Source organism: Strongylocentrotus purpuratus, unplaced genomic scaffold (genome assembly GCF_000002235.5).
Source record: "Strongylocentrotus purpuratus isolate Spur 01 unplaced genomic scaffold, Spur_5.0 spur5_scaffold_11, whole genome shotgun sequence".
Lineage (NCBI taxonomy): Eukaryota > Metazoa > Echinodermata > Echinoidea > Camarodonta > Strongylocentrotidae > Strongylocentrotus > Strongylocentrotus purpuratus.
In genome coordinates this window covers 19,982,575-20,009,976 of record NW_022145596.1, presented here as the reverse complement: position 1 = coordinate 20,009,976, position 27,402 = coordinate 19,982,575, and the positions used below count along the sequence as shown (strand labels likewise).

The following is a 27,402-nucleotide window of genomic DNA, read 5'->3' as shown; positions in this document are numbered from 1 at the left end:
TCCATGTTAAATCTGGTTTTGTCATCATGTTTTCCAAACAATGCCATTGGTAGTTTTACTTCCATTACACCATTCTACAGAACAATTTTGAAAATATGACAGGGAGAGAACTTGCAAAAAAGAGCATTATTACTGACAAACATTAAAGATATCACCACATGTAAATACTTAAGAAATTTGTCACAATTTTCCCCTTTGGGGGCATTTCTTTGTATAAACATAACATCGTAATTATTCAATAATGACGAATGTAAATCTGAATATGTTGGAAGTGTGCTCAATGTAGCATAAAACTTCACAATATTTCAGAATAAGTAATTTCATTTTGATTGCATGCAATTCTACCAAGATGCCTTGAATCTACCGATGCTAAAACTACTTTAATATTGGAGGCTGTGCAGAATGATAAATTGAACAGTCACAGCGCTACTTGCAGGTGTTTAGTTTATATCCATTGTATGAATGTTTGAATTTGTATAACATTTGTACCGCTGGCAGCTTGGCTTCAGCCATTGAAACAATGAATACTTGTCATTACCAACAGACATTGTGCTATGCAAATAATTAGCATTATGTTGATTAAATGCAAGACAATCTGCATTTTATTATCCCTTATCTAAATTGTACAGACAATACTAACAATTTGCTCAACCTTTAAAAGTATGAACCTGATGATAAATAATTGCCTTACACTGTATACCGACAATCATGTACATTTAACAGCAACGAATTGCTTAAACGTTGTTTAATGACAGGGGATGCAGCGATTTTAAGGGAAGCACAAGAAGACTGATTCATTGTAGATTTTTTTTTTTTTTTCTGAACAGAGGGAAATGTCAAAAGACTCACACTCGCGGTATATGAGGCTCCATATAATGCTGATACCTAAGAGTAAGAAAAATGTGTTTATGGCTTGCACAACAAACTCCCACATGGCACAATAGAAAGTCTCCAGCAACCAAAGATCTGTGCCACAACATTTCAACTTCTCAAACTTGAAAAAGTCAGTCAGCATCCTACTCCAAACATGACAATTAAGCCAGGGACCCATTTCACAAAGCCTTCTTTCAAAGACAAATGACAAATATCAGTGATAAATCTGCTGATAACCAATCAGAAGCAAGGATTTCAGTAGCTTAAAACAAAAACTGTCATTTGTCACTGATGATAAGTTTTGTGAAACTTCCCCCAGGTCTTGCCTTTGGTATATCCTATTCTGAAAAAGGTAACTCTGCCTGGTAACTGGTAGCCTCTGTGAGCACAGGTCTTGGTGTGTGTATTTCTGAGGGACAACGTTCTCGTCGATCGTAGTTCTCTATCTTATCCATCAATGTTCTCTTTATTACTTAACACTAAACCCAATCAGCTTCACCTTTCCTGATCAGACCACAACCCTTTCATATTTACTTAACATGCACATCCTGTGTGGCTTCATCCCATGTTATCTCGGGCCTTATCTTTATCCGCTTCGGTCGACTACCGGAACAATCATTGGACTGCCATCGTCTACTTCTATTACATGTACAATGTATCTGTGACATGCACTCACAGACAATGTGGCAGCCGAAGATTCAACCTGTAGCAGAAAAAGACGTTAACTTAATGACATGTGGTCTTTGACGACTGCTGGAACACCTCAAGACTCTTAGGTCAAACGAAGCAAGTTGATCTATCGGTCGAAGCTCTTGGATGCAATGAAGAACAAGAAACATGGCATTTGGTCTTTGACGACTCCTTGAAAACCTAAAGATTCCTTCGTCAAACGAAACAAGTAGATTCATCGGTCAAAGCTCTTGGATGCAATGAAGAACGAGAAACATGGCATTTGGTCTCTGACAACTGCTGGAACACCTTGGTCAAACGAAACAAGTAGATCCACCGGTCAGCACTCTTGGATGCAATGAAGGATAAGAGACATCCCAAAGAGATGTGACCTTAGAGAATTTCAAGGTCCACATGCCGTACCTCTGGATCCGTTGCCTGTGAGCAAAGATGGAAAAGAATATCATCTAAGTTGACAGAACACACAATTTAATATTACATGTATACACCACACGATAAGATGAGCAACTGACTAAGCTGTTAATTAACTATCTAAAGAAACAGTTGGGGATTTTACACTGATGTTATCCATCCTATACATACACAGACAGAGGGTCAGTTTAGACTTATATTCAAGGATGAAATAATATATCAAAATAATGATTTTCAATCAAAACGTCATATCTCTAAAAATTAAGGCACTCCAAAGCTAAATTTGTAGCTGTTTCAATCTATCTTCATAGCTTTATCACAAAATTAAAATTTGAAAAAAAAACCCTGAAATCTATCTCCTTTAACTCCCTCACATCAGAAGTAATATTTTAAAAGAAAGCTGGGTAATAATGGATCTTAAAAAACAGAAAATCATTATTCAGCATAGTATATATACCCAATATTCAGTGACATCAAACTGTAAATGCTGTTATTTTAGTGTGATAAATTTTTCACGCTGAGCGACCCCAAAACATATTTGCAGGTTCTTAAATTTGCGTTGCACGCAATTCAGCCCATTCAAAACAGGCATAAGAAGGCATGCTTATATATTTGCGGGTTTTAATATTCGTGGACACCGACTTTAGTGCGAAAATTAAAGCACCACGAATATTAGGTTTACAGTAATCCATTTCAAAATCCTACCTTGATGAGTTTTTCTATCCTGTCCACCTCTGCACCCAGCTGGTCAATGATCCTCTCTCCGTGTTTCAGCATGAAATATTCCACTTCCTCTAAGTTCTTAAAGCTCTGAATCTCCTGCAAACAAGAGTTTTGAAAAAAGTAAGTTACAGCATTTTTTATTAATAATACTTTGCTTTCTTGGTGTTAATTCTATGTTCAAGCATGTTTATTAAAATTTAGATTGATGTATAAAGAGGTTTTTCAATGATAAACCCATGAATCAGCTATCATATCAGTACAAAGGTACTAGGTAATGACTATGTTGGAATGTACTACATTCTCCAGAATTGAATTCCTACAGCAGTTTAAACTTCTAAACATACTAAATATCAAATTGTAATGCAACCATTTAAAAAAAGGAATTTACATGTCAACAATCAAAACATTACGGTAGCTTAGAAGATGACCGTCTGTTAATTAACAGTGATGTGTAACCCTCCTGAATCTACATGTACATTGTATTTAAGATTCCAAAATGAATCTAAGCTACCATTTTTTGGAATACTTTTTTCTTTCTCCTGTGATTTGTCTCAAACTTGGTCTAACCTTAAGAATGACTTCCAGGTCCTGAGTATCAAGGTACGATCTTGTGAGTTCAGCACCGTCGATGTCCAGCTCTGCCTTGAAGCGTATCGTATTTACGCCCATGTCTGTAGCCTTTACATCGTATACACCTCTGTGAAAAGATTTGTATATTAAAAAAAGTTTGAATATACATGGCTGTATGATTATTGTTATGAGAGTCCTCAGGGAGACCAGTATTAATACTGATGACGATACCCCAGGCAAATAAGTATTATTAGTAATAGTATTATTATTATTACTATTATTATCAAATATGAGTAGAAATCTATTATGTTATGCAATGAGTGAATTGCCCCTTCCATGATTCATATTTACTTTATAAGCACATACATGAGAACAATTATCTTGACCAAATAAATATGACATTAACAACGTGAAAATGACATAGTTATGGGTGATCTTCCCTTTTCGGTCACTTAAGTGTGCTACATAGGATTTGGGGACTACACCCCCCCCCCTTTTTTTTTGCATCCCATGTTGAGGCTGGACTCAGAGAGACAGGCAGATAGAGACTGAGAAACAGAAAGAGAGAAAGAGAGAAAGAGAGAGAGAGAGAACGGAACACCAGATGTAGTTAGCATGTAGTTTAGTTTAATCTTCTTGTTTCAGACTTCTTCATCGAGATAAGGGGAAACTAGATGGAATTCGACTGTGCGCAGTCGAAAATGATGCCTCCGTCATAGAGCAATTTTACAAACCGAAACGGAAGAAATTTTTCAAATTCAAGTTCAATTGTAATCCATTAACATGTTCTCAGAATATCGTGATTACAAGCAATTTCTCATATACATATATGACCCTTTGATCTTTGACCTCATGACCCTAAAATCTACTCAGTTCATTGGCTCTGCAAGATTTCCTGAGTTAAATAGTAATCCATCTGTCAGTTCTAATGCGAATGCGTCCATAAGCTATTTGTGCATACATAATGAGCCCATGACCTTTGATCTTATGAACCATTCATTGGCTCTGCAAGATACATAAATGATCTAAGTTTGGCAGGAATCCATCAATCTGTTCTAATGATAATACGATCACAAGCTATTTTTGCATACATAATGAGCCGCATGACCTTGACCTTTACCTCATGACCCCAAAATCTAATCAGTTCATCAGCTCTGCAAGTAACATACATGACCTAAGTTTGGCAGGAATCCATCAATCGGTTCTTGAGATAAGGCGATCACGAGCTGTTTTTGCATACACAATGTGCGCTGTGACCTTTGACCTCGTGACCCCAAAATCTAATCAGTTCATTGGCTTTGCAAGATACATACATGACCAAAGTTTGGCAGGAATCCATCAATCGGTTCTTCAAATAACGCGATCACAAGCTGTTTTTGCATACATAATGAGCCCTGTGACCTTTGACCTTTGACCTCGTGACCCCAAAATCTAATCAGTTCATCAGCTCTGCAAGATACATACATGACCAAAGTTTGGCAGGAATCCATCAATCGGTTGTTCAGATAACGCGATCACAAGCTGTTTTTGCATACATAATGAGCCCTGTGACCTTTGACCTTTGACCTCGTGACCCAAAATGTAATCAGATTGTTTTCCTATAGTGATACACACTATCACTAAGTTTGAAGTTTAAATCTCCAGTGGTTCTTGAGATATCATGATAACAATCTCAATGTATGGAATTTCATAAGTTGACCTCTGTGACCCTTGACCTTTGACATACGTGCTCCAAAATCTAATCAGATCGTCTTCCTATGGTGATACATACTATCCTTAAGTTTGAAGTTTAAATCTCAAATGGTTCTTGAGATATCGCGCTAACAAACTCAATACAAGGAATTTCATAAGTTGACCTCTGTGACCTGTGACCTTTGACCTACGTACTCCAAAATCTAATCAGATCGTCTTCCTATGGTGATAAATACTATTCCTGAGTCTTAAGTTTAAATCTTAAATGGTTCTTGAGATATTGTGATAACGGTCAAACGGGACGGACGTACGGACGGTACGACGTACGGACGGACAACCCGAAAACATGATGCCTCCGGCACCACCTTCGGTGGCGGAGGCATAAAAACTGCTTGGATGCCAGTATATTTGTCAATCGTCACCCTAAAATGGTAAAATGGTACGGGCTTCATAAATATAACATATCTTTAACATGTTCAAGACATGTCTAATTCTACTGACCTAATCATGACATCATTCTCCATGACCTCGCTGAGTTTGAGCAGCTGATCATCCGGGATGGACCGTCCAGTCAGGGCCATGGTGTTTGTATAGATGAGGAAACCAGACACGGCTCCTGTTTGGAAGAGAAAGTAAGAAGACTATCATCAACAGGAAAGTCTTCAAATTAAAGCCCCACTGCACTACTTATAGCTACTTGCGCCCTCTATATAGCAAACAAAGCCTAATCGGTGCCTGTCAGTCCCCCATGATCCTTCGATACAAGTTATTTCATTCACCCATTACAATAAATGTATCTAGATATTCACAATTCAAATTACATGCATTAGTTGTTGCTAGGTAGGACTTGCCTTACCTAACAACACAAATTATGACTATTGAAATACAATTATTTTGAACAGGTGATTGAAATAATTTGTATCGAGGCACTTCAGTATAAATTTGGTTGCATTACAAAAATGGTCTACCGGTATTCCTTACGGATATATACAAATAAAAAAAATGTAGACTGCATAGCAAGCTGCTCTGTAACAAAGCATAGGTCTAAGAAACTGATAAGCGAAAGTTTGGATGAATTCAGATATACAGAATAAGAAATATGTCAAGTGCGTCATTGTACCTGTCTCCAGTCCTCCAGAGCCGTCGTGCATGAAGTTTAAAAATGAATTATGGATTAGATAGTAAATAAATGTGTCCTACATGAACAGACACAACAAGTGTTTAATGAGGCATCAGGTAGATTTCAGAGTAAATGTTATAACATTACTTAACATAACTTCTATTTCATATCACCTTATTACCTTACCTGTCCAAGAGGCCAGCCCAAAAACCTAACAGTGAGGATCACACTAACCAACATATAATTATCTTACCAAGTAGAACTCCAAATTAAAAAGCTTAAAGCACCACTGCACTACTTATAGCTACTTGCGCCCTCTATATAACGAACAATGCCTAATCGGTGACCATTGGTCTCCCATGATCCTCTTTTTCTTATGTTAACTGAGAGCTGATTTGATGAGATAACCACCTGTCCAGTGACCTTGCAGGGTGGTCTAATCCCTCCTGTACACTAGTACAGATGGGCTTAAAGTAATGGACACAGATTCAACTTACCTAGTAGAGTCCCAACTCCTAAGGCTCCAATCGAGTCATACATGGGGTTCCCTGTGATCGAGGTGAGCCCCATACAGCTACCAGCGATGATCACACCAATAACAGCAGCAGTGTCTTCCATAAATACCACATTGACACTGGGGTCTCTAGCCCTCCACACTGCGGAGTGGAAAGGAACAAGAGCAAGGGGTAAATAACACATCTCTTTCATTAAGGGGGGATTGACCCCCCTCCCACTAGAAATGTCTCTTGGCAAGGCATTAATCTACATTTGCCACTCCATACCCAAGAGCGAAATAACAGCAGCAGTGTCTGCCATGAATACCAGGTTGACACTGGGGTCTCTAGCCCTCCACACTGTGGAATGGAGTGGAACAAGAGCAATGAGTAAATAACACATCTCTTTCTTTTTAGGATTGACCCCCCCCCCCCCCCCCCCTTAAAATTACTGTATACATGGCACATAAATTCAATGACAATACAACTATTCAAGAAATTGTTCCATACAAATCCTTCATAAGTGCAACTACCATTGTATCACGCTCCGCCTGTATACATTTGCCTAAAACCTCACAATGTATATCATCTGCATAACTACAAACCATACAATTTCAATGATTGAAATAGTGATACTCACCATAATCCCAAAACTTCATCTTTCTGGCAGTAGAGCCTTTCCTGATAGCATTGATTGCAATGGACAGAGTTGCTGAAATAATAAAAAGGCATTATTTACTTCAGAGTTCATACTTTGATAATGACTTAAATTATGTTTGTGATTTTTTTTTTAGGGGAGGACCTAAATTGAAAATACAACTGCATATTACATTTTCACGGGTAGAGTGAGGGGGTAGAGAGAGGGGGAGAAGAGAGAGTTAGAGAGGGGGGAAGGTGAGGTGATACAACCTACCTCCTTCAGTAAGCAGAGCCCCTCCCAGTATACAGTAGGACCAGAAGAGCGATTGCACAGGCTCAGGTTGAAGTAACCCAGTGATACCATGATAAAATGAGAGCGAGGTGGAGGAGGGGGTAGAGAGAGGGGGTAGAGAGAGGGGATAGAGAGAGGTGGGGGAGGAGAGAGATTTAGAGAGTGGGGAGGGGAGGGGGTTACAACCTACCTCCTTCTGTAAGCAGAGCCCCTCCCAGTATACAGTAGGACCAGAAGAGCGATTGCACAGGCTCAGGATGAAGCAACCCTGTGATACCGTGATAGAATGAGAGACCAGCTCCCACACAGAAGATACCCACACCGCTAATCAGGGATGAGATGTGACGCATGTTGCTGAACCCGTACCTGGTGAGGTGAACACAGAGAGGAAAAATGAGCATAAAAAGCATTGAATAGAATTGAAATGGTATCAACATGCTAGCCCAAGAGCTGAATCGCATGGAGTTTACAAAGTAAAATTACAATAAACAAAATGCCTTACCAATCTGTATATCATAGTCATACAATAATATGATGGAGAGAATCAGAGAGAAACAAGAGAGAGAATGTGGGAACTTGGTAGGACTTGACACAAAGGGCAATGCAAGAGCAAAGGCACCATGAATGTGGAAAGAAGGCTACCGGTAAACCATTACACTTGTCATGAATGAGACAACCCTGTTTATTACAGACCTGCCAACCTCTGGAGTTCAAAAACTGTATTCTTTAATCCAAAAAGTTGTATTTTACTGACAAAAGTTGTATTCTTTAAAATAAACACGGACTGTTACTCTGAAGAATTTTTTTATAGATCATTGGTTGAATATGCATGATTTCATCACGACTGTTGTGTTTGATGAACCAATAAACATCCCCAAATTACCGATGTGAGATGCTTGTAGGATACTTTACAGGACAGAGTGGGCATTTTGCCATTGAAAATGGCACACACACACACAAAATACCATTTCTTTATTTTTTTTTGTGAAAAAATCGTATTTTATTGAGGAAAATCGTACTGTCGCATTTGCTTCTAAAAATCGTACGAAATACAACAAAATCGTACTGGTTGGCAGGTCTTTTATTACTGTGCATCCACGTCTTAAATATATTCTATAGAATAATGAAAATTAATACAAATGGAATGTTAGACCCCTGGAGATGGAAGTATGTATAGAGTTTTAATCATCCACATGGTAGTTTAAGAAATGGACTATTTGTGAAAGGCCAATACTCCTAGATGGTAAAATGTATATGTTGAGGGGGGGGGGGGGAGATGCAGGCTAATAACTGTAATGTCTAAGGTTTAGTCATCTAGGTATCTTGCAAACTTCAGGCAAAAACATTTTTTTTTTCTCTAAACCACAGAGTACACAGTAAAGAACCTGAAAATGTGAAAAAAGGATCTCAAAAGAAATAAATCTATAGATACTACAAACACCTGAGGCTTCAAATGACCTGACAGCCAAACAGAAATGTGCAGCTATAATGGAAACAAGAAATGTGGTCTTTGTAGACATGTGGTCACTAAAAGCAGGTTTGACTGTAGGAGAGATATTTGGGGCCTACTTACGGATGATTCCTTGATGGTTTCTTGAAGGACTGGTAGATACCGAGGGCAAGAATGCACTGATTACACACGTCCGCTAACGAGTGGATGGCCTCTGAGAACATGCTGGATGAACCAGAGTAGAGCCATGCCATCAGCTTGAACACAAAGTTACCTGTGTTGCTGCAATTCATAATATGAGATACGTGTCACAACAAGGTGATTTTGGATTATTTAATTAAATGTTAGGTCCCTCAGAAAGGATGTAAAAGCCATAGGTCCTCTGGTTGCTTACTAACAAGCACTAATGCTTTCTTAGTAGTCAGGTAAAGTATGGTAACCACCAACCAATGTTCCTGCACTTCACAATACAAGAAAAACAGTTAAAAGCATATATTCCAAGTTTTACCTGTGGCATTTTAATCAACTCAATTAACCTACTCCTACCACTCATGCCCATAATTATCATACATGTATATGTGTAAGGTAATGCTCATCTTGGGTTTAGGCAATAGAATTGCTTAGAAAATTAGACTTAAAGTACCAAGGTACTACTTGTAGCTACTTACTCCCTCTATATAGCAAACAATGCCTAATCGGTGACCATTGGTCCCTCATGATCCTCTTTTTCTTATGTTAATTGAGAGCTGAGTTGATGAGATAGCCACCTGTCAGTGGCCACCCTGGGTGGTCTAATACCTCCTAGTCAAACTAGTAGAGACAGCCTTTAAAGCAATCTGCATTGTTTCATCATATGGTAAATGTGTTGTTTTTTTGTCAAAATTAACAACAACAACAACAAAAAGCTGGAGATGGCATTCACTTTAAAAGCACTACTCAAGACCAAGTGTACAACACATGATAATGACAGTCATAGATTCATTTTCTCATCATTACTCAACAATGATATGTTTATACCAAAATCTTTTTGTGGGAGGTATAATTTATTTGCAGTTATGGACATTGAGTGAGAAGTCATTCCCATCATTATCAGCTACACAACTTACACTGTGCTATCAGAGTTCTACTTACATGGCTATTGCAGACAGCACAACCTGACCAGCACCCTCAAAGATTGATGGTGTTGGCTATCAAAGAGAGAAAGATAATATGAATTGAAGGATGGAATACGTCTTTATGTAACCCAACGTCCTATTTGAGTATGTTACATTGCAAACATCAATATTTTGCAACTAGGAAGATATGTCATGATACTGAGTACAAGTAAAATATATGTGCAACATCAACAAACTACTAGTCATGCATACCGGCCAACGTTTCACAGCAAAAATTAGGAATCACTCAAGGCAAAATTAGAAATACAGTCTATTTTGTATACTTTTCGCACAGAATATTTCAGAAAAAGAGAGGAATTTGGGTCAAAACAATAGCTTTAATGCCAAAATATAAGAATCATTCCTCCAAAATAGATATGATTGGCAGCTTTTTTGATTTCATGTGTATTTTTGTATGTAAACATCAGTAAAAATATTTTAGGGTTACCTTTCAGTAAATAGCACAGGAACAATAAAATTACTAATAAAATAGAGAAAGAAAAACCTCATTCACACAAACATTTGATTTCTCATCACACTTACCTCTTTAGGACCAAAGAAAGAGTCATATTCCCTCATTGCCCTCTTGAGCAGAAACAAATCTGGAGAACAAAAAGAAGATCATTAACATTAATTATACATGTATAATATATTCAATGTTTCATCAAAGGTGAAGTAAACTGTAAAGTTCTGTCATCAAGAGATTTTGATTTTTAATCAACATTAAACATGTGACAGTTTAAAAAACAAATGCAGATATTTTCTTTTATCGGCAAGCAATATTTCTGACCGTCATCTCTCCAAAAATGTATTTCTTTGATTGTAAAGCAATCTGAAGGAAAATCGACATACTATGAAATGTTAATCATCCTTTTTGTGATCATAATATTGCAAGTAACATCCTTGTAATTCAATATACTCACGCTCTTTATATACAGCATCTCTTTCTCTCCTCTTCTTCTTCTCCATTTCAAGTGCATCCATGCTTCCCCAAATCTCAATAGCCCTGTTAGTAACATCAAGAAAAGAAGAAAGGTTGTATTATGCATTGGCGGATGACAATTGTAACAAAAGCTCAGATAACTTTTGCCATTTTCCTGAATTTTTAATTGATCTTAGAATATTATGACATTTTCTTCTAGTAGGTGCTCAAGGTCACGGGACAAACAAAATGGACAGTGGATATCTAGCATGAGTAAATTTGAATATTAGGTTGTCCAGGTCGCTCAACACAAAGTTACGGCTTATATGTATGAAAAGGAGGATGTAAGCCTATTTGAGCAACAAAACAACTAAATAAATCAATCAATCAAATCATATCAATCAAATCAATCAAATCAAATCAAAATAAATTGGAGTTGTTATTTGACATACATGCTCAAAGCTGCATGTTGTACCCACAGGGGAGGCAGTGGGCAATAACTTTTCTATGTGCACCCCAGAAAGCTGAAACCAAGAGTTAGTAACAAGCTTGTTATTCTTACTTTCCATCACAAATATGATATTTTAAGTAGAGATTATTATAGAGTGTAAAACTCAGAACCTTACTACATATATATAGTAAATCATATTAAAGACTATAACATTCATGAAATCAGGAAATACTATTACACAGAGTAGATTATGAGCAGAGCTGCCAACCTTGTGCGACCAAAAAAAGGAATCATGATGGCAAAAAAAAAGGAATTTCAAGCCAAAAAAAGGAATTCATAAAAACGAAACTTACAACCACGCGCGACACACTTCCAATGCAGAAATGTTCATTCATCATGCTGTTTTTTCCATACAAGCAGGTAATTTTTTTGTGGTATTTTTCTCTTCAAGTATGTTTTAAAATAGTTTTCTATTGAATTTGTGATCAAATCACCATTTTAGGGCAGTTGTTTGACCTGCGGTATGTAAAAAAAAAAAAAAAAAAAAAAAAAAAATTACAAAAATTATTAAAAAACATATTTTATGAAGAAAAAACGTAATACCGTAATTGAGAGGAAAAAACGGAGTAATTCCAGTAAAAACGGAATGGTTGGCAGCTCTGTATGAGCAATGTTACCGAATGACTTTAAAGGCAATTGGCAAAATTTGATATGTGACATCCTTTTAAGGCAATGGACATCCTTTTAAGGCACTGCCGGGCACTGCCAGTGCCTTAAAAGGACGTCACATTGCCTTAAAAGGATGTCAGACGTGGCAGTCCACGTTCTCGTCGTGTAAATCTAAAAGTCCCCGTTGTTATAACTTACTTCTGTTCTACATCAGATCTTAGATAGACCATCATGTTCCTTTCACTTGATTCCTGATCGTACGGACTTCTCCTGACCGTCTTCCTAAGCTGCTCCAGATCACTGCAAATAATAACCAGAGAAGAACAGCCGTTAATTTGAATACATCATTATAATAAATCAACTACAGAAAGTCAATTAAAAACAAAAAAATTATATACCTCTCTTTAGTATGTTGAACAAATCTAGTCATCTGATTGGAGAAATTGGAGTCGTGATTTTTAGCCATGCCCGCCTAACGGTCAATAGTTAATGAGGAAGATGCCTGTTGCCCCGGTTAATGGGCCGCAATGTAGTTAAATTTTACTGAAATCCCCATTGCGATCATAGCAGGATGTAACGTTCCCTTGAGCCTATAGAAACAGCCATGCCTCTCATAGCAGTCAATATATCTATAAAAATGTTCCATCGTAACATGGAGCACACACCTTCCATCATTGGCCAAGGGCTCTCTCGCTTAAGATTGCAATGACACACAGATGCCTGAGTCAGACATGAGTTGTAATTTCATGGTGATGGTTGGACAGAAGACAAGTTCTGTTTGTGATGTTGGAATTTATTTGACAGTTGATTTCAATCACAACTTTAATGCAAGAGGCATTAGCCCGGACTAATTCTACACCAACATTCAAATACATGTATATGGAGCCTTATTTTTTTTTTTTTTTTACCAGCAATGGCCACTTCTGGGGGGGGGGGGGGTGTTTCACAAAGACTGAGATCGACTTAAGTTGGACTTGAACAATGGCAAACCATTCATGCCACTGGTTGCTCTCACCATCGTTCTCTCAATCATGATCTTTAAATAATATTTTTTCCTTCAATAATGAACTATCAATAAAATTAATTTCTGTAGATTTGTGACCATGATTTGTACATCCCTTGAAAAACCAATGCCAGGAATGGTTAGAGCAACTAGTGGCATGAACGACCTGCTATATTTCAAGTCCAACTTAAGTCGATCTTAGTCTTTGTAATACACTCCCCAGGTGTATGTATATAATTGTTGACAGCTGGTCCCCGAGCTGGTCATGCTATCATTCACAAAAGAGAGTCCCAAGTAGGCCAATGAATTGGCTTAAAGTTTGACACCTCTTTTCCTAGGCTTTCAATGATTTGCATTCCTATCAAACTGCTGAAATAGCCGCCAATGGACCCCAGACAGTCCAAGAATGTTCCTGAATTAGAGATCTGAGTTTGGTATAACACCCCATCCCCACCTGTTCTTAGTATTTGAGTAAAAGTACACCACCGTCTGATTATTTTGTTTCCGTAATTCATCCACCCCCCTCAACCCTCCTGAAAAAAAAGATAGGTGTTTAGTGTTAGGGTTAGGGAACATGGCAGGGTGTTCTGACCTTGATTTCAGTAAGTAGTCACTCATAGCTCTGACTGCCGTGATTGTGTTGTTATCTGTGTACTTCTTGGTGTAATCAACTTTCCTTCTTCTCTCCTTGTAGGATGCAATAGCCTTGGTCAGGTTTGCAAGACGTTCAGCTGTTTAGAACAAAAATAATGATGAATAACGATAGGGGAACAACCAAAATAAAATGTTACTCTCCACTTGACACTAGCAGTTTTTAGTGAAGGTAAATTACGGAGCTTTTAAAGATTGTATGTAAAAATGAACAATAGTCTTTAAGTCTAACCAGATGATACTGAACAAGATTGTGAAATGAAAGATTTGGGACACAAATTTAAACTACTTCATAGACAATCTATTAATAAATGTCATCAAAGTGATCTGCTCAAACACAATTTAGGTGAGTATTTGCAATGCTTCAAAGGGTTATGAAGGGGGTCATAAATTAAACCATTTATTTTCTTTATACTGCATAATTTCAAAAGAGCATTAAACAATCTTGGCCACTCCCTTTACTATACATTACCAGATAATGAGCCATGTCATTTCCTAAGTTTTTGCTTTAAGGGTCACTGTAATACACCAAGAATGTCTAATAAAGGTTATGAAGGAAAAAGACATTAAAGCGTTGTTTAACAATGTTAAATCTGAGAGGCATGGTCCTACGTGTTCTCAGTGTTTGTGACATGGTGTAATATTGAAACCCTAAAAAGATTGCTCCTCAAAATAATCATGAAGCGCCTCAAACAAGTAAAAAATCTTTGAGTGACTGGATATGCCATACAGGTACTCATTTCCCCCCAATAGACTGTAGTGTTAAAAGAACCATTTTCAATTTCGATTTCCAATCATAAATATCTTGATAATTAGTCAGACTCAGGTGATCGGCTATGAAATTCATGGGGTTCCTGACTTACATAAGTTTCATAAGGTTCATATCTAAAGGTTTATAATTATCATTGCAGCATGAGCTAAATCCAGGATTTTGTTTCAGAATCTGAGACAAAGTTACCGATCCCTTTAATATACATTACTAGATAATAAGCAATTTTATTTTCTAAGGGTCACTGTACTAACCAACAATGTGTAATAAATGCTATAATATAAGGGGAAAGAAATTAAGATCCAATGGACTTGAGCATGAATTCACTTTACCTGCAGGAGACTTGCCCTCTTTCGATTCAGACGGCGGATCTGGTTCTCCCGAAGCAGACACAGAGGCCTTCACCACCGGTTCCGCAATATCCTTCTTGCTCTTCTTGGTCGTCACCACAAATGGCTTTTCGTTGCCGCTGGTGGCAGCAGAGACCTCTTCTTTGTCCCCATCCTTTTTTGAGCTCAAAGTTCTGACATTGGATATTTTGCTGGACTGAACACGTTGGAAGAGTTGGCTGGGTCTCCTCGTGAGAGAGCTTATATCCCTTCTTGTCGGATGCAACTTTGAAAATGTATTTTTGCTGAGATGATGTCTACATACTGTGATGGGAAAGAAAAAAATCCATGTTTTATCATAATCTAAATCTTCTTCTCCACCTCTTTCTAGTATATCTTGCTCCTTCAATCCTACACTAGGATTCATTGTGCAGATATATGGAAAGGGTGTGTCATATGATACATGAAGTCATGTGCATCATTAAATGTACAATTTCACATGATTCAAAGTCAAACAACCTAAACAAAATCAAAGACACAGGCCAGAGAACAAGGCTGTTTCATTCTTCGTTTTAAACATGATTTTAAAATGATCTTACAATTGTGATGGAGGGCCGAATGTCTGCCCATCTAAAATTACACTTGAAATTGACAAAAAAAATTCCCCTAATGCTTGATTTCATTTTAATCCCGATATTTGCATGCATTTCAAGATTTTTAAAATAAAAGATAGAATTTCAATGCTTCTGAATAAAATAACTGAATAAGACTTTTCTCCTCATTTTTGTACCCATTTTTTTGTCTCCAACTTAGCTCGAAATTGGTCAGTGTCGCACAAGTTTCTGCACTTCCGCGTCCTGTTAGCACATGCGCTAACATGCATAGCCATATGTAGAAGTCTATTGCGAAACAACTCCATGTGCTGTCGCAATGAATTTAGTATGTGTGTGAAGCGAATCACTTCCGTGTTCACTCCATCGCAGCGAATTTGCAAATGACGCACTTGCCGATGTGCAAGAGGTATGTATACGATACCCTTGCCATGCGGTATCGCTCATCCAGTATTCGGTCAATTGTGTGAAAATAGTGCGCAAATACGCTTCGCTCCTTGGCAATGGAGATACCACGCACAAATCGCGTGACCGAATTCTAATCGGCGCGACCGAATTCTGGGCAGAAAAATGCTCCGTCTTCTTTCGGAAATATTTTTCTAAAATCCTGTTAGAGGAATAATTTTCTTTTATTTTGATGGGTAGATTGAAAAATAAAAGAGGTAAGAATTCAAAATATTAGTGATTTCCCCTTAAGTGACCGAATACTGGGCACTCTACCCTAATAAAAAGATTAAATAAAGTTGGAAAATTGAAAGTCTGAAATTCAGCCTTTGTGGGCTTAAAATCAAGAATCTACCACCTTCATGTTAGCCTTCATCTAGAATACAATAATTAAACAACGTTTTTCCATTCTTATTATAATTTGCAATCCGAATTTTGATCAATGTAGCGCTTAAGAACGAGTTATATCCACGCAATAAAATATTAAAATGTCATAAACATGGCCTCGCGCCTCACAGTCAGAGATAATCACACACACAAATTTAAGGATGTGGGGCAACGTATTAATGAAAGGATTCATTTACCTGAAGTTATATGATGTATGCTGCTGTCTGTGTTCACTTTACTGCAAAACAAAACAAATGGTGACCGAGCTTGAACACTTCGGAGCATCATTTTGTCAAAAATAAGTCAATATGATATAAATCTGGCTTAAATTTCATATCAAATGCAGAGACATGAAACAGTGACCCGGAAATTCTGGTGATCGATCATAACAAAATGCGATCGGAAGGCCGAAAAAAGGGGGGGGGGGTAAAAACATACTAGACCTCCAGTATAGGAAAGGAATAATTGCAAGCATACATGAAAATTGACATGTATTGTTGTATTTTCCATCATTATTTTAATCACTTTTGTTTTTATGTTTGTTTTTTTTCTTTGAGATGCACATGTATGAGTTCATATTAATTTGTTTAAAAAAGAAAAGTTGAAAAATATGAAGAATAAAAAGTAGAATGTGTAGTTTTGTCAAATTCATGTTTTAACATTATTTAGTATTTGTTCATATGACATTTATATTAATTGTTTGCATTTGGTTGTATTTGTAGTTTTGTGACCCTTAGATATTTTCAATAAAGCATCATTTGAAGAAAAAAAAAGAAGAGAGAACGAGGTCGAGGGCTGAGGGTCGGGGAGTGGTATGGTGGAGGCGAGGTCGAGAAAAGGGGGTTTAAGTTTTAAGTTGATTGAGAAAACAGGCTTTACAAAACAGATCAGTGGTCACGACTTTGTATATACATGTAGCCTTCACAAATGAGTACGCCTACTACAAGAAATGATTATAAGACACCTTTGCGTGGTTTTCTTATTTGCCTATAGATCTACAGAGGGATTCTTTTTTCTTTCTTTTTGGAAGTGAGGGGGGTGGAGCGAGTGAATGCTCAGTTTATTCAAAGAATTTGTGAAGGTCATGTCAAATAATTGAATACTATGGTAAATAAATAAAAAAGAAAAGGGCTATCAGATTTCGGTAAAATCATTTACGCCAAAATTTGTGACAAGCAGAAGGAAGAAAAAACAATGAGGAAAGAGAAGAAAAAATATAAAAAGCTTATTTGGGCTTTGCATAAAGAGATGTAAGAGCATAATACATGTACTCATAATTGTACTAATTTTGTATCGGAATTTCGTTTTTTATAATTCATGTCATGGAAAGAACTTGAGGTGTATATTTGACATAATTATATCTATTTTTATCCTCATTAATAATAATAATAATAATAATAAATTTATATAGCGTAGCTTTTATACAAAATATATTCAGCTGCGCTGGTGCAGAGCTCCTTTTTTTTTTTTTACTAAAGTCTACAAATAGGATCTGTCGATTGAACAAATATTTTTTTAATTTGGATTTGAAGACATTGAGAGATGGAGTGCTTCGTATTTCTATTTGCGAGCTATTCCATAGTTTGGGGGCAGCAATAGCAAAAGCACGGTTCCCGAGAGTTACTTTAGTTTTGCCATAGTTTTGCTCATTCCGTCGTTTGTGTTTTTCTTCCTGTCCCTTAATTCTCTCCTCCTAAATTATTTTCCTCTTTCTCCTCCTCCTCCTTGATCTTCTTCTTCTCCCTTAATCTCTCTCTTTCTTGTCCTCATATCCCATTGCCTAGGCATGCTGGTTTTCCTCCTCCCCTACCTACCCCCCCCCCTTCTTTCACCCCCTCCCCCATCTCTTTCTCTCTCTCTCTCTCTCTCTCTCTCTCTCTCGCTCTCTCACTTTTCCTCCTCCTCTCAGGCTTTCTCTCTCTCTCTATTTCCCTTCCCCTTTCACTTTACACAGTGTTTTATTCTCGTTCTGTTTATTAATATGTCTATATCTATTTTGTCCCCTTGTCTAAATAAAGAATGATAAGAAATTAAAAGTTTTTATTTTGAAACAAGAAAAAGCAAAAACTCTTAAAAAAGAACATTTCGAAATAAATTATATATTTAATAGTAAACCATGATAACTCTGTTACAAACTTCATTCATGTTAAAAATTTCAAAATATGTTATAAGAATACATACACAAAATAAATTCTAAATTGAGAAGAATGATTGTGGAGATGAATGGACGGAGAAAAATACGGCAATAAAATATCACAAGATTTCAAAATGATATTACATGTCAGAGTCCAAAACCTTTCAGTAGATATGAAATACAGAACCACCCCGCACATCAACCTGTCATCCCTACTCCCACTCCACACTTTTACCGTATAAATACATGTATGAGACATTTATCTTTTTTAATGTAGTTTGTAGATACGAGCGTGTTTTCAATATTGCTGAAATCTAAATCGCCGAAAAGTGTCCTTAAAAATAGTGGAAATGCACTAGCGATAAAGTGGGAACTGTTCGAATAACAAACATAGCAGTTTGTATCTGCAAGTGTAATGGACCGAAGTTTTTCTTCAATCTAAAACTATCAGTTTAATTTTCTTTCTAAATGTATTCCGTTACATCTATAATGGTCTACGAATCTAAATAATGATTCCTGACAAAGTTATTGCAAAAAAAGAACTTCACACACCAGCATACTATAGTAAAATGAACATCAAATTGTAAAGATAACCCTTGAATAATTTCAGACCTCTGATGAGGGGTGGCAGTTTCATGACTTGGGGGAGGGGGTACTTAAATTACTATGCATTTCAGAGTATTTCAAATTCATAGCCCTTGTCCCCTGCTTACAAAGAGATGTATACTTTTTTTAATTTGTTTCAGATGATCACCCCCGATCGCCCCGCCCCCTACCCCTGCCGTCGGTGCAAAAATATATCAAAAGTAAACAGCCCGGAGGTCAATTAAATGATAACACTTTAGATGTCATCACTGTATCACTTTTCTTGGTAACGCATGGAAGCCAAATTCAACAAACTGATCCGAGATTGGCCTCGATTGTTCTTGGGAGAGTCCAGAGAACAACCTCATTACCATATACATGTATAGCTCAGTGATTTGCACAAGATTCATATTTGCCTTAGCATACCCTTGGTGATAGCTTTACTGAAATTTGAGCTCCGAAGATATCGATGTGATTTCGTATAGGTGTGCTCCATGTTTGTAAAATTAGCTCCCCTATCGTGTTATCAAAGAAATTTGAAATTAAAGATGGCACTCTTACCCTCCCTGTTAAATAAAATCCGAATCCTTCACAGCATAAAAACCAACAGCAAAATATAATCTATGTTGAGAAGTTAGTTGATTAATGACCAAATTAAATTATAAAAATGTGTATTCCAAAACTGAAACATTTCAATCAGAGGGGGAAAATATTAACTTAGAAAACATAAATCAAAATTGCAAAACGGCATACGTCTCATAGCTAATCGACCATGGACTCTACCAAAAAGGGGTCGACACTATGCTTATTAAATATCAGACTCATCAGGCAATAGCATTTCAGCCATGAAAGACAGGAAAAGACACCGTAAATCAAATTTTAAATTATACTAAAGCTTCACTATACTCTTGTGGGAGAAATCATAATGGCGAGACGCTATTGGACTACAAAATAAGAACACCCTAGCAAAACAACTGTCCATGAGATCTACCACGTCGGTCTCGCGATCGCAAACGAGTTCAACGTGCCAGCGTCATGGTGGCCTTCGGGTCGGGCGTGGGATCGTAAACCCTGAGATAACTTTGAGAAGGCTCGCGAGACATCTCGTTAACAAAATAGTCAATGGTCTCCACTGTTCCGGGCCACTGTTCAACATGATCTATGTTCACAAGTCTTTCAATGTCTTTAAAATCCTACGTTGTAATCGCCGTCGTCGTAGATACGATGTGTCACGTCTCTTCGCCATCTACTTTCTGTACGGCGTCGGTGGTTGCGACGTCGACGTCGTCTTGAGATGGTCTAGGACCCTGACTGGTGGTCGGAGCGCTCGAGAAATGAACGCTGCGATGTCGCTTTACGTCGTACCGGGCTGAGTGCGATCCCCGTTCACCAAGAATGGCTCGTCTCTCTTCAGATATTGCTAAAAGAATAAGATTAAAAAGTGGAAGAAGAAAAACGTTAGGAAACAAAAACAAAAAACAAATTGATAATACTTCGGAGGAAATTACTCCCTCCTAGATTTAAGAACTGACAGTGCTAATAGCGGTAATGGTACAGTTCACCCCTCCCCATCTCATCCCGGAATGGGCCTACTGCATTCCATTTACTCGAATAAACTGGAGGCTGATTCCCCCCCCCCCCCCCCGCCCCCCCCCCCCCCCCCATCATGGACCCTTTCTAAGATTACGCCAATTTATCGCCGCGTATTTTTGTACAAAATAGTGTGTTTGTTTTTGCATTTTCATCTCAAACTAAACTGTAATCACAAGTTCGAACGTAATAATTTGGTGCTTGTAACAGTATCCTTCCCCCCCCCCCTCCACCGAACCTACACTGCACCATGTCGACAGCTGAACCAATGCTTACTTTTATGAGTTGGCAGGGTATTTCGAGTTGACGTTTCGACGTGATTGAGTTGGTTGGCGTCGAAGTTTTTGAGGAACTCGTTGTTGAGGCATTCTCTCATTGAATCACATTCCTTACACGGTTCAGCTCGGTAGGCTTCTGGCTTAAATCTATAAAGAAATGGGAGATAAAAAGTACAAAACATATTAAACATTAATTTGTTTCCCCTGAATGTTCTCACTTGGCAAGGAAAGTATGAACTACATACAAGTGGTTTAATCCACGAAATACATGCTTTTTAATAAAGGGTATAGAGTCGAAGAAATATATTTTGTGTTTTAAGAGAGACACATTTACAGCAATCATAAGCCTGGCCAAGAAATGAGGTACAAAACATGTATTTAGGACAGGCGTATATGCTACCTCATTTTCTCAGGGGTACTCAGTAGGCTTGGAAACGACTATAAGTACCAATTTTACTTGTGTTCTTGACGAGACGAGAACAAAATGGGTCTCGAATACCAGGTTAACTTTCAAACTCGTTCTCGATATTTGAATGATGATGTACGATACAAAAAATATACCCAGTGAATACGGTTAAACGTCAATAATATTTTTTTAAAAGTTATCTCCCAGTACTTACATAATTATAACAGGGCTCTGCTTTGCATTTTAAGAGAGTAAAAAGGGCACTTTATCCGAACATTATTTTGATAAGTAATGTCAGGATATTTTTTAATCATAAAGTGACATTCGGTGTTAAAAGTATAACTCTTTTTCGAGATCACTTTTAGACAGATTTTCATCGAGGAATTTCATTAAAAACAAGAGTATTTCGTGATCTTCAAAACTATATAAGCCCCTACAAGCCACTCCAGTTGCATGTAGTGTACGTAATGTCCCCAGTAAGATAGTAAAAATTATGTTCCATTAATAATGGCTTGCAATGACAATACACTCCCCCACTCTTCCAATTAAAGACTATTCTTTTTCCGGTTAACGTCCCAATGTTTGTATCGTCTCCTCGATCGGTATCGATTTTTGCTTTTCGTCCTCCCCTCTCTGAGAATACTCCATTGTTTGATCTCCCACTTGCTGTGTCATTTACTGGGGCGAAACTCGTCAGTATGAATAGGAGATGAGAAAAGGGGACAATAGAAGACCAGCTAAAAGATACAATGTATCTTACAGCAGCATCAAGCCTCGACGGTTACGGATATAACTCAGCATGTTAGCATTTGCATTAGCGAGCATACGCTAGCTATCTCCATATAAAGTTAAACAGACTCAAGTCGTAGCTATTAGTTTTGTTCATTTGTTTATGTTTGGCTTTTTAAAAATGAATCATATATTATATATGGTATAGAAAAGGCAGACAATTATGAAACAGACTAATTAGTGATTGAGCATAATTGTAGAGAACACGAGAAGACGTTTGAAGTCTTTACGTAATTGGCATGTACAACATTTAATTATTCAATGACTACGTTATGATTTTCTCTTTGAAATTCTATGCGTTTTGACAGAGGCAATTACAAATCTCAAGTTTTAATCTGAATTCAGTGTTTCGAATAGCATGAATATGATTTTCAAATAAATGTTAACGTTATGAAAGCAGAATCTCCTTTACAAATAAACGGTCTATCAAACATTTTTTCCAGGTGCGTGAAAGTTGTTCAGCATGATTGTGAGCTGAGATCTTTCGAAGAGAAGTAAATTAAAACCCTACCATAACTCACAATTCACATCACATCCGTACACCTACTAGTAGATTCAAAGAACCCTATCACCGGTGGAAAATTAAAAAAAAACGAAACATGCAAGAGAGATACATATTTCATAACATTCGTTCGTTAAAATCAATTCATTATAAAAATCTAAAAATCTGAGGGAGGAGAGGAATTGCTGTTCGTGTGTATACATGTACTCGCAAAGCGCATTTGCCAAAATATATTATTAATACCCTTTTAGAAAATGTAATATTCATATATGCAAACTATAATCAATCAACTAGTTAAAATCCTTTTTAAATTGCCAAATGTCAATAATGATTATGAGTGAATTGTTTTTTACCGAAGTAATAACGCAAATTGTTCGCACCATTTAACACGTTTAAGGTACAAAATTATAAATGAAATAAAAGAGATATATCAAGTCAACCGATAAGAATGATGACAATGACAGCATCGTGTGCGATATTTTCTTTTCAAGTTGATTACTAGCCCGTTTCATATACATGTACATCAATCTGATATTTTGCGTCTTTTTGAAAAGCAATTACAAGTATAGGCTTGTTAATACAAAACACGATTTGCAGAGACGCCCACTTTCACCATAATTATTGTCGCAGTGTAGTATATGTTTTGACTCTGTGTTCCCACAAAATGCTTCGGAAGGGATATATATACATGTAGGCTGAAAATATGAGCTTACTACTGTAATTCAGCATTGTCCTAACGTAATTCATATTGTATTCACTAATAATATGTCGCATGTGTTATTATGTTGGCGCACTCGCAGTTTAGAACGTGAAAATGCATTGATGGATAATATCAATATCTGTTTTTGGTATAGCACTACTTTTAGACGTCATATAATATATATATATATATATATATATATATATATATATATATATATATATATATATATATATATATATATATAAGAACGCCTCTCAAAAATATATTAAGTCTTGTCCTACAGTTTGTAATAGTTTATTAACTAGCCATATAAATGTATATTGTATATATTGGTGAACTCCCAGTTTAAAACATCCTGAAAATGCATTGATTTTTATAAATATCTAAGTTTGTGACTATATGAGCGCTTACTTGACGTCATATACAAACGCCTCTCAAAAATATGAATTGTCTTGGTATCGCACACGAATTATGATTGACAGACGCGAGACGTCTTGCTCGGTGTATTGTAAATGCAGTGGATACTAATATCACCTGATCTTTTGAACCTGACATGTTGGGTTTCGGATCTAAACTTGTCAAGAAAAAAGTTCAAAGTGCCATTGTCAATGACAAGTGTACATAATGAACAAGTGCAAACTACAAACACAGGGGCATTGGGTAAACCTTTATGTTCTGTATACATTACGGTTTTAAGATTGTACAGGCCAAAAATTAAAAGCCATGCACAGTTATGAAAAGATACTAATAATGTTATGAGTGTTGCCTTTAGTGTTGCTGGTAAATACTTAAAATACATTGGTATGATAATTAAGAAGAACAATCAATATCATCGGAATGGATATACTGGAATGAGGGTACATTATTGGAAAATAAGATCAATTCAAAAGTATATTTACTGCTAGTAAAAATAAACTGACTAAATTTGCTATTTGTCTAGTATTTCAGATGTAAATGATTCAACTTTTTTTTTCATGTTTAACCCTAAAAAGGCCGGGCTGTTTGAGGTTTGAGATTTCAAACGGAATGATACGTCAAACAAATGAGTTAATTTGGCAAATGTGTGCTAAATCGGAATAAGATTTTAAATTTTCCGTTTGCTTACAAAGTTAAGCTAATGAAAAAAGTTGGCTATGCTATCAAAATTATATTACATCCTACTTCAAATAATCCCCAAACATATTATCAATATATTTCGAGGGCCTATTTTCGGCTTAGTTACTCAAATCGAGGCAATGGCGGATTTACTACCTTATTCTTTCTGCATAACTAGAGGCATTGGCCGTTTTGGCCCTCCTCATCCCCGGTTTGGCTGGCTCGCTCCTCTGCAAACTCCAAAAGGTTGGCGGGCAACTCGCCCTGAGGTTCGGGACAAGTTCCCTTTCTCTCTCCGCCATGGCTATCGTCGAGGCCGACACAGCCCATCGCCTGCCGGCACTATGCCAGGGTGGCGGCTTGTTCAGTCTGTTCGAAGCGAGCATATACTCCCGGCTCCGCAGCAGACGAGTTCTACGGTCTCTCAAACTCAACAGATCCATTATCGTTTCTCCTTTGTATATATATATATCCCCAAACAACCCTCTCTCTCTCTCAAACAAGCAGAGAAATCCTATTTGTCACATTTGTAAGGATTTATTCCATTAAAATCTTGGCTCGGAATGAATGAGACGGCAAAGCCTTTAGGCATACACAGTCCAACTTTCCTCGGTTGACGAAGTAAACACTTTGAGAGTCTATTATACTCAATAGGACCAACTGCGCTAGGTGGCGGTATTGTCTTCACGGCAGTTGCATCAAAAGCCTCTTTGGATAGTCATAAGGTCGGAACTCCGGTTGGTATAATAAGGAACAAATCAAATACCTGCCTTGGAGGCAAGTTCCTTAATTAAGTCATCCTTACAAAAAGACGTAAATAACATTTGCTTGCGGGAGAAATGAGATGTAAACTTTCTTTTGATTGTATTTGCTCCGCCCACATGACTGGTTCTCTGTTGTCTATAGACCAGTTCCTTGCACGTTGTGTTTGTATCATGACAACACTTCTCACTCTCCCACGTATATAGTCTTCTTCCAAATCGTTTACAAATTACTCTATCACGATATGAAAGGAAAATTAAACCAAACTGACAGTCAAGAAGGAATATAGATACATTTTTAAGAGTAAAATCGCAATACGATAGAGGCAATGAAGCTTTCATGTTGTCATGGTTACGAGACTGATTTTATGACCAGAAGGAATGATTTAACAAAACGAAACAGACTGAATAAATATGCAATTGCGGATTCGAAGAAGTCTACAAGAATTCACCTGTGGCACTTGTCAATACAATGAAAGTTTGGTCGCTTGAGTAAACAGAAGACCATTGATGAGTATTGATCGGAAGATTCCCTATCTTCTGTGAGCTTTGGTCAGCGTTGACCATATTGGGTGAGAGATGGTCATTATTCTGACCGCACGGTCGATCAAGGTCGTGTTTCTTGCTAAAAGCAATCAATTATTGCATTAATGTACACTCCTAAAGGAATTGGTCAATTCCATCCAATGCCATCATGTTCATCGGTAGATTATTTAGATGTCCGGCTAATATGCACTGGTCAACAAAACCTATTTCGATTAAATTAGGATAATCGGAGTGACGAGTGAGTGAAAATTTCCGGGAAAAATTAGAAAACGATAAGAAATTAAAGGTAAAGACCAGTTATGGTCATGCGATTGCATGGTGAAAGAAACGCTGTGGAATCGATCAGAAAAGGTTGATCATCTAGCATCTAGCATCTGCAAGGTTCTGGAATCGTCAAAATGATAAGAAATTTGGCCCATTCTTCGTAAAGTTACAAGCACTATACACAGAAAGATGTATATGGGACTACCCTATATCTCTCACAGACCATGAGAGAAACAAATTTACCAAATATATGAATTAGTAGGCGGTTTCCCAGCAAATTTTTTATCATCATGTATTAGTCAAAACATATTCTTTCACATGATGGGTAATGAGAGCTTCCATTTCATTTTTTAAAATTGGGGCGTTTCCAATACTGGTCTTTACCTTTAATAACTTGTGCTGGTCATTATTTTGTTCTTCAAACTTTCACTAATTTTGTTTTAAAATTTCCCCTTTTCTCCTTTTTTTCTTCTTCGGGTCATTTATCTTATATGAGCACGATGAAAACTTAAGTTCTAATTAATATATTCAACTTTTACAAATAATATTAAGTCATGTCATGTATGATTTTTACGAAGAGGCCGCGGACCCGGGGTCACAGTCCCCTCCCCCTGCTTTTTTAAGTATCCCTTAATTGCCCCTTTTTGCATAGGAAAATTGCCCCTTTTACTTCAGATAAGTGCCCTTTTGTATTTCTAATTGTGTCCGTTCCACTTAGCACCTGTGATCAGTGCCCCCTTCACCAATGATAATTGTCCCAATTCAAATATGAGAGGTGCTCATGTTACTTTAACAAGTGTCCTTTTCTTTGTTATGAATGCCCCTACCCCTTCTGATAAGTATCCCTTTCAATTCATCGCTGATGAATACCCATTTTCACCTTTGATAACTGCCCCCTTTTCCTTCGTCAAGTGCCCACTTTTCTTTGTAATGAGTGCCACTTTTTATTTTCACAAGTGCCCCTATTCATCTCAGATGAGTACCCATTTTCAGGTACAAGAAGTACCCCCTATAAGTGCCCCTTCTCCTCCTATAATTGCCTCTTCAAATCAACGAGGTGCCCCTTATATTTTGACAAGTGCCTCATTTCTCTTGTATGCCCTTTTTTATTCTTATAAGTGCCCCTTTTCATCTCCAGTGAGTGCCCTTATTCAAATATTGAGATGTGCCCCCTTTGACCTTGTAATAAGTGCCCCTTTTCATCTCTGATAAGTGCCCCTGTTATTTCGACACGTTACCCTTATCCTTTATAATAAGTGCCATTTTCCTTCAGATAACTGATGCCCCTTTTAAATTTGTACAGTACTAAGTGCCATTTTTCATCTCTCTTGAGTGTCCCTTATCAGGTGCGAGAAGTGCCTCTGATAAATCCCCTTATTACTTTGACACATGCTCCTTTTCTTTT

The 27,402-nt window shown here is 37.2% G+C and overlaps 2 protein-coding genes across 2 annotated transcripts; both read right to left on the bottom strand.

Annotated features, from left to right (window-relative positions):
* Window positions 1–820: 820 nt before the first annotated feature.
* LOC585091 (zinc transporter 9) lies at window positions 821–16,719 on the bottom strand. The gene is made up of 15 exons (XM_011667429.2): window positions 16,542–16,719; window positions 14,906–15,226; window positions 13,746–13,884; window positions 12,349–12,450; window positions 11,032–11,114; window positions 10,652–10,710; window positions 10,086–10,141; window positions 9,078–9,236; window positions 7,695–7,870; window positions 7,214–7,285; window positions 6,577–6,735; window positions 5,461–5,575; window positions 3,265–3,394; window positions 2,680–2,793; window positions 821–1,980 (listed from the first exon to the last, which is right to left on the bottom strand). The coding sequence occupies exons 1-15, from the start codon at window positions 16,630–16,632 to the stop codon at window positions 1,936–1,938; spliced, it is 1,821 nt and encodes a 606-aa protein (XP_011665731.2). The 5' UTR covers window positions 16,633–16,719; the 3' UTR covers window positions 821–1,935.
* A 2,139-nt stretch (window positions 16,720–18,858) lies between these two features.
* LOC105444067 lies at window positions 18,859–25,355 on the bottom strand. The gene is made up of 3 exons (XM_030980870.1): window positions 24,583–25,355; window positions 20,930–21,078; window positions 18,859–20,483 (listed from the first exon to the last, which is right to left on the bottom strand). The coding sequence occupies exons 1-3, from the start codon at window positions 24,867–24,869 to the stop codon at window positions 20,293–20,295; spliced, it is 627 nt and encodes a 208-aa protein (XP_030836730.1). The 5' UTR covers window positions 24,870–25,355; the 3' UTR covers window positions 18,859–20,292.
* Between the last annotated feature and the right edge of the window lie 2,047 nt (window positions 25,356–27,402).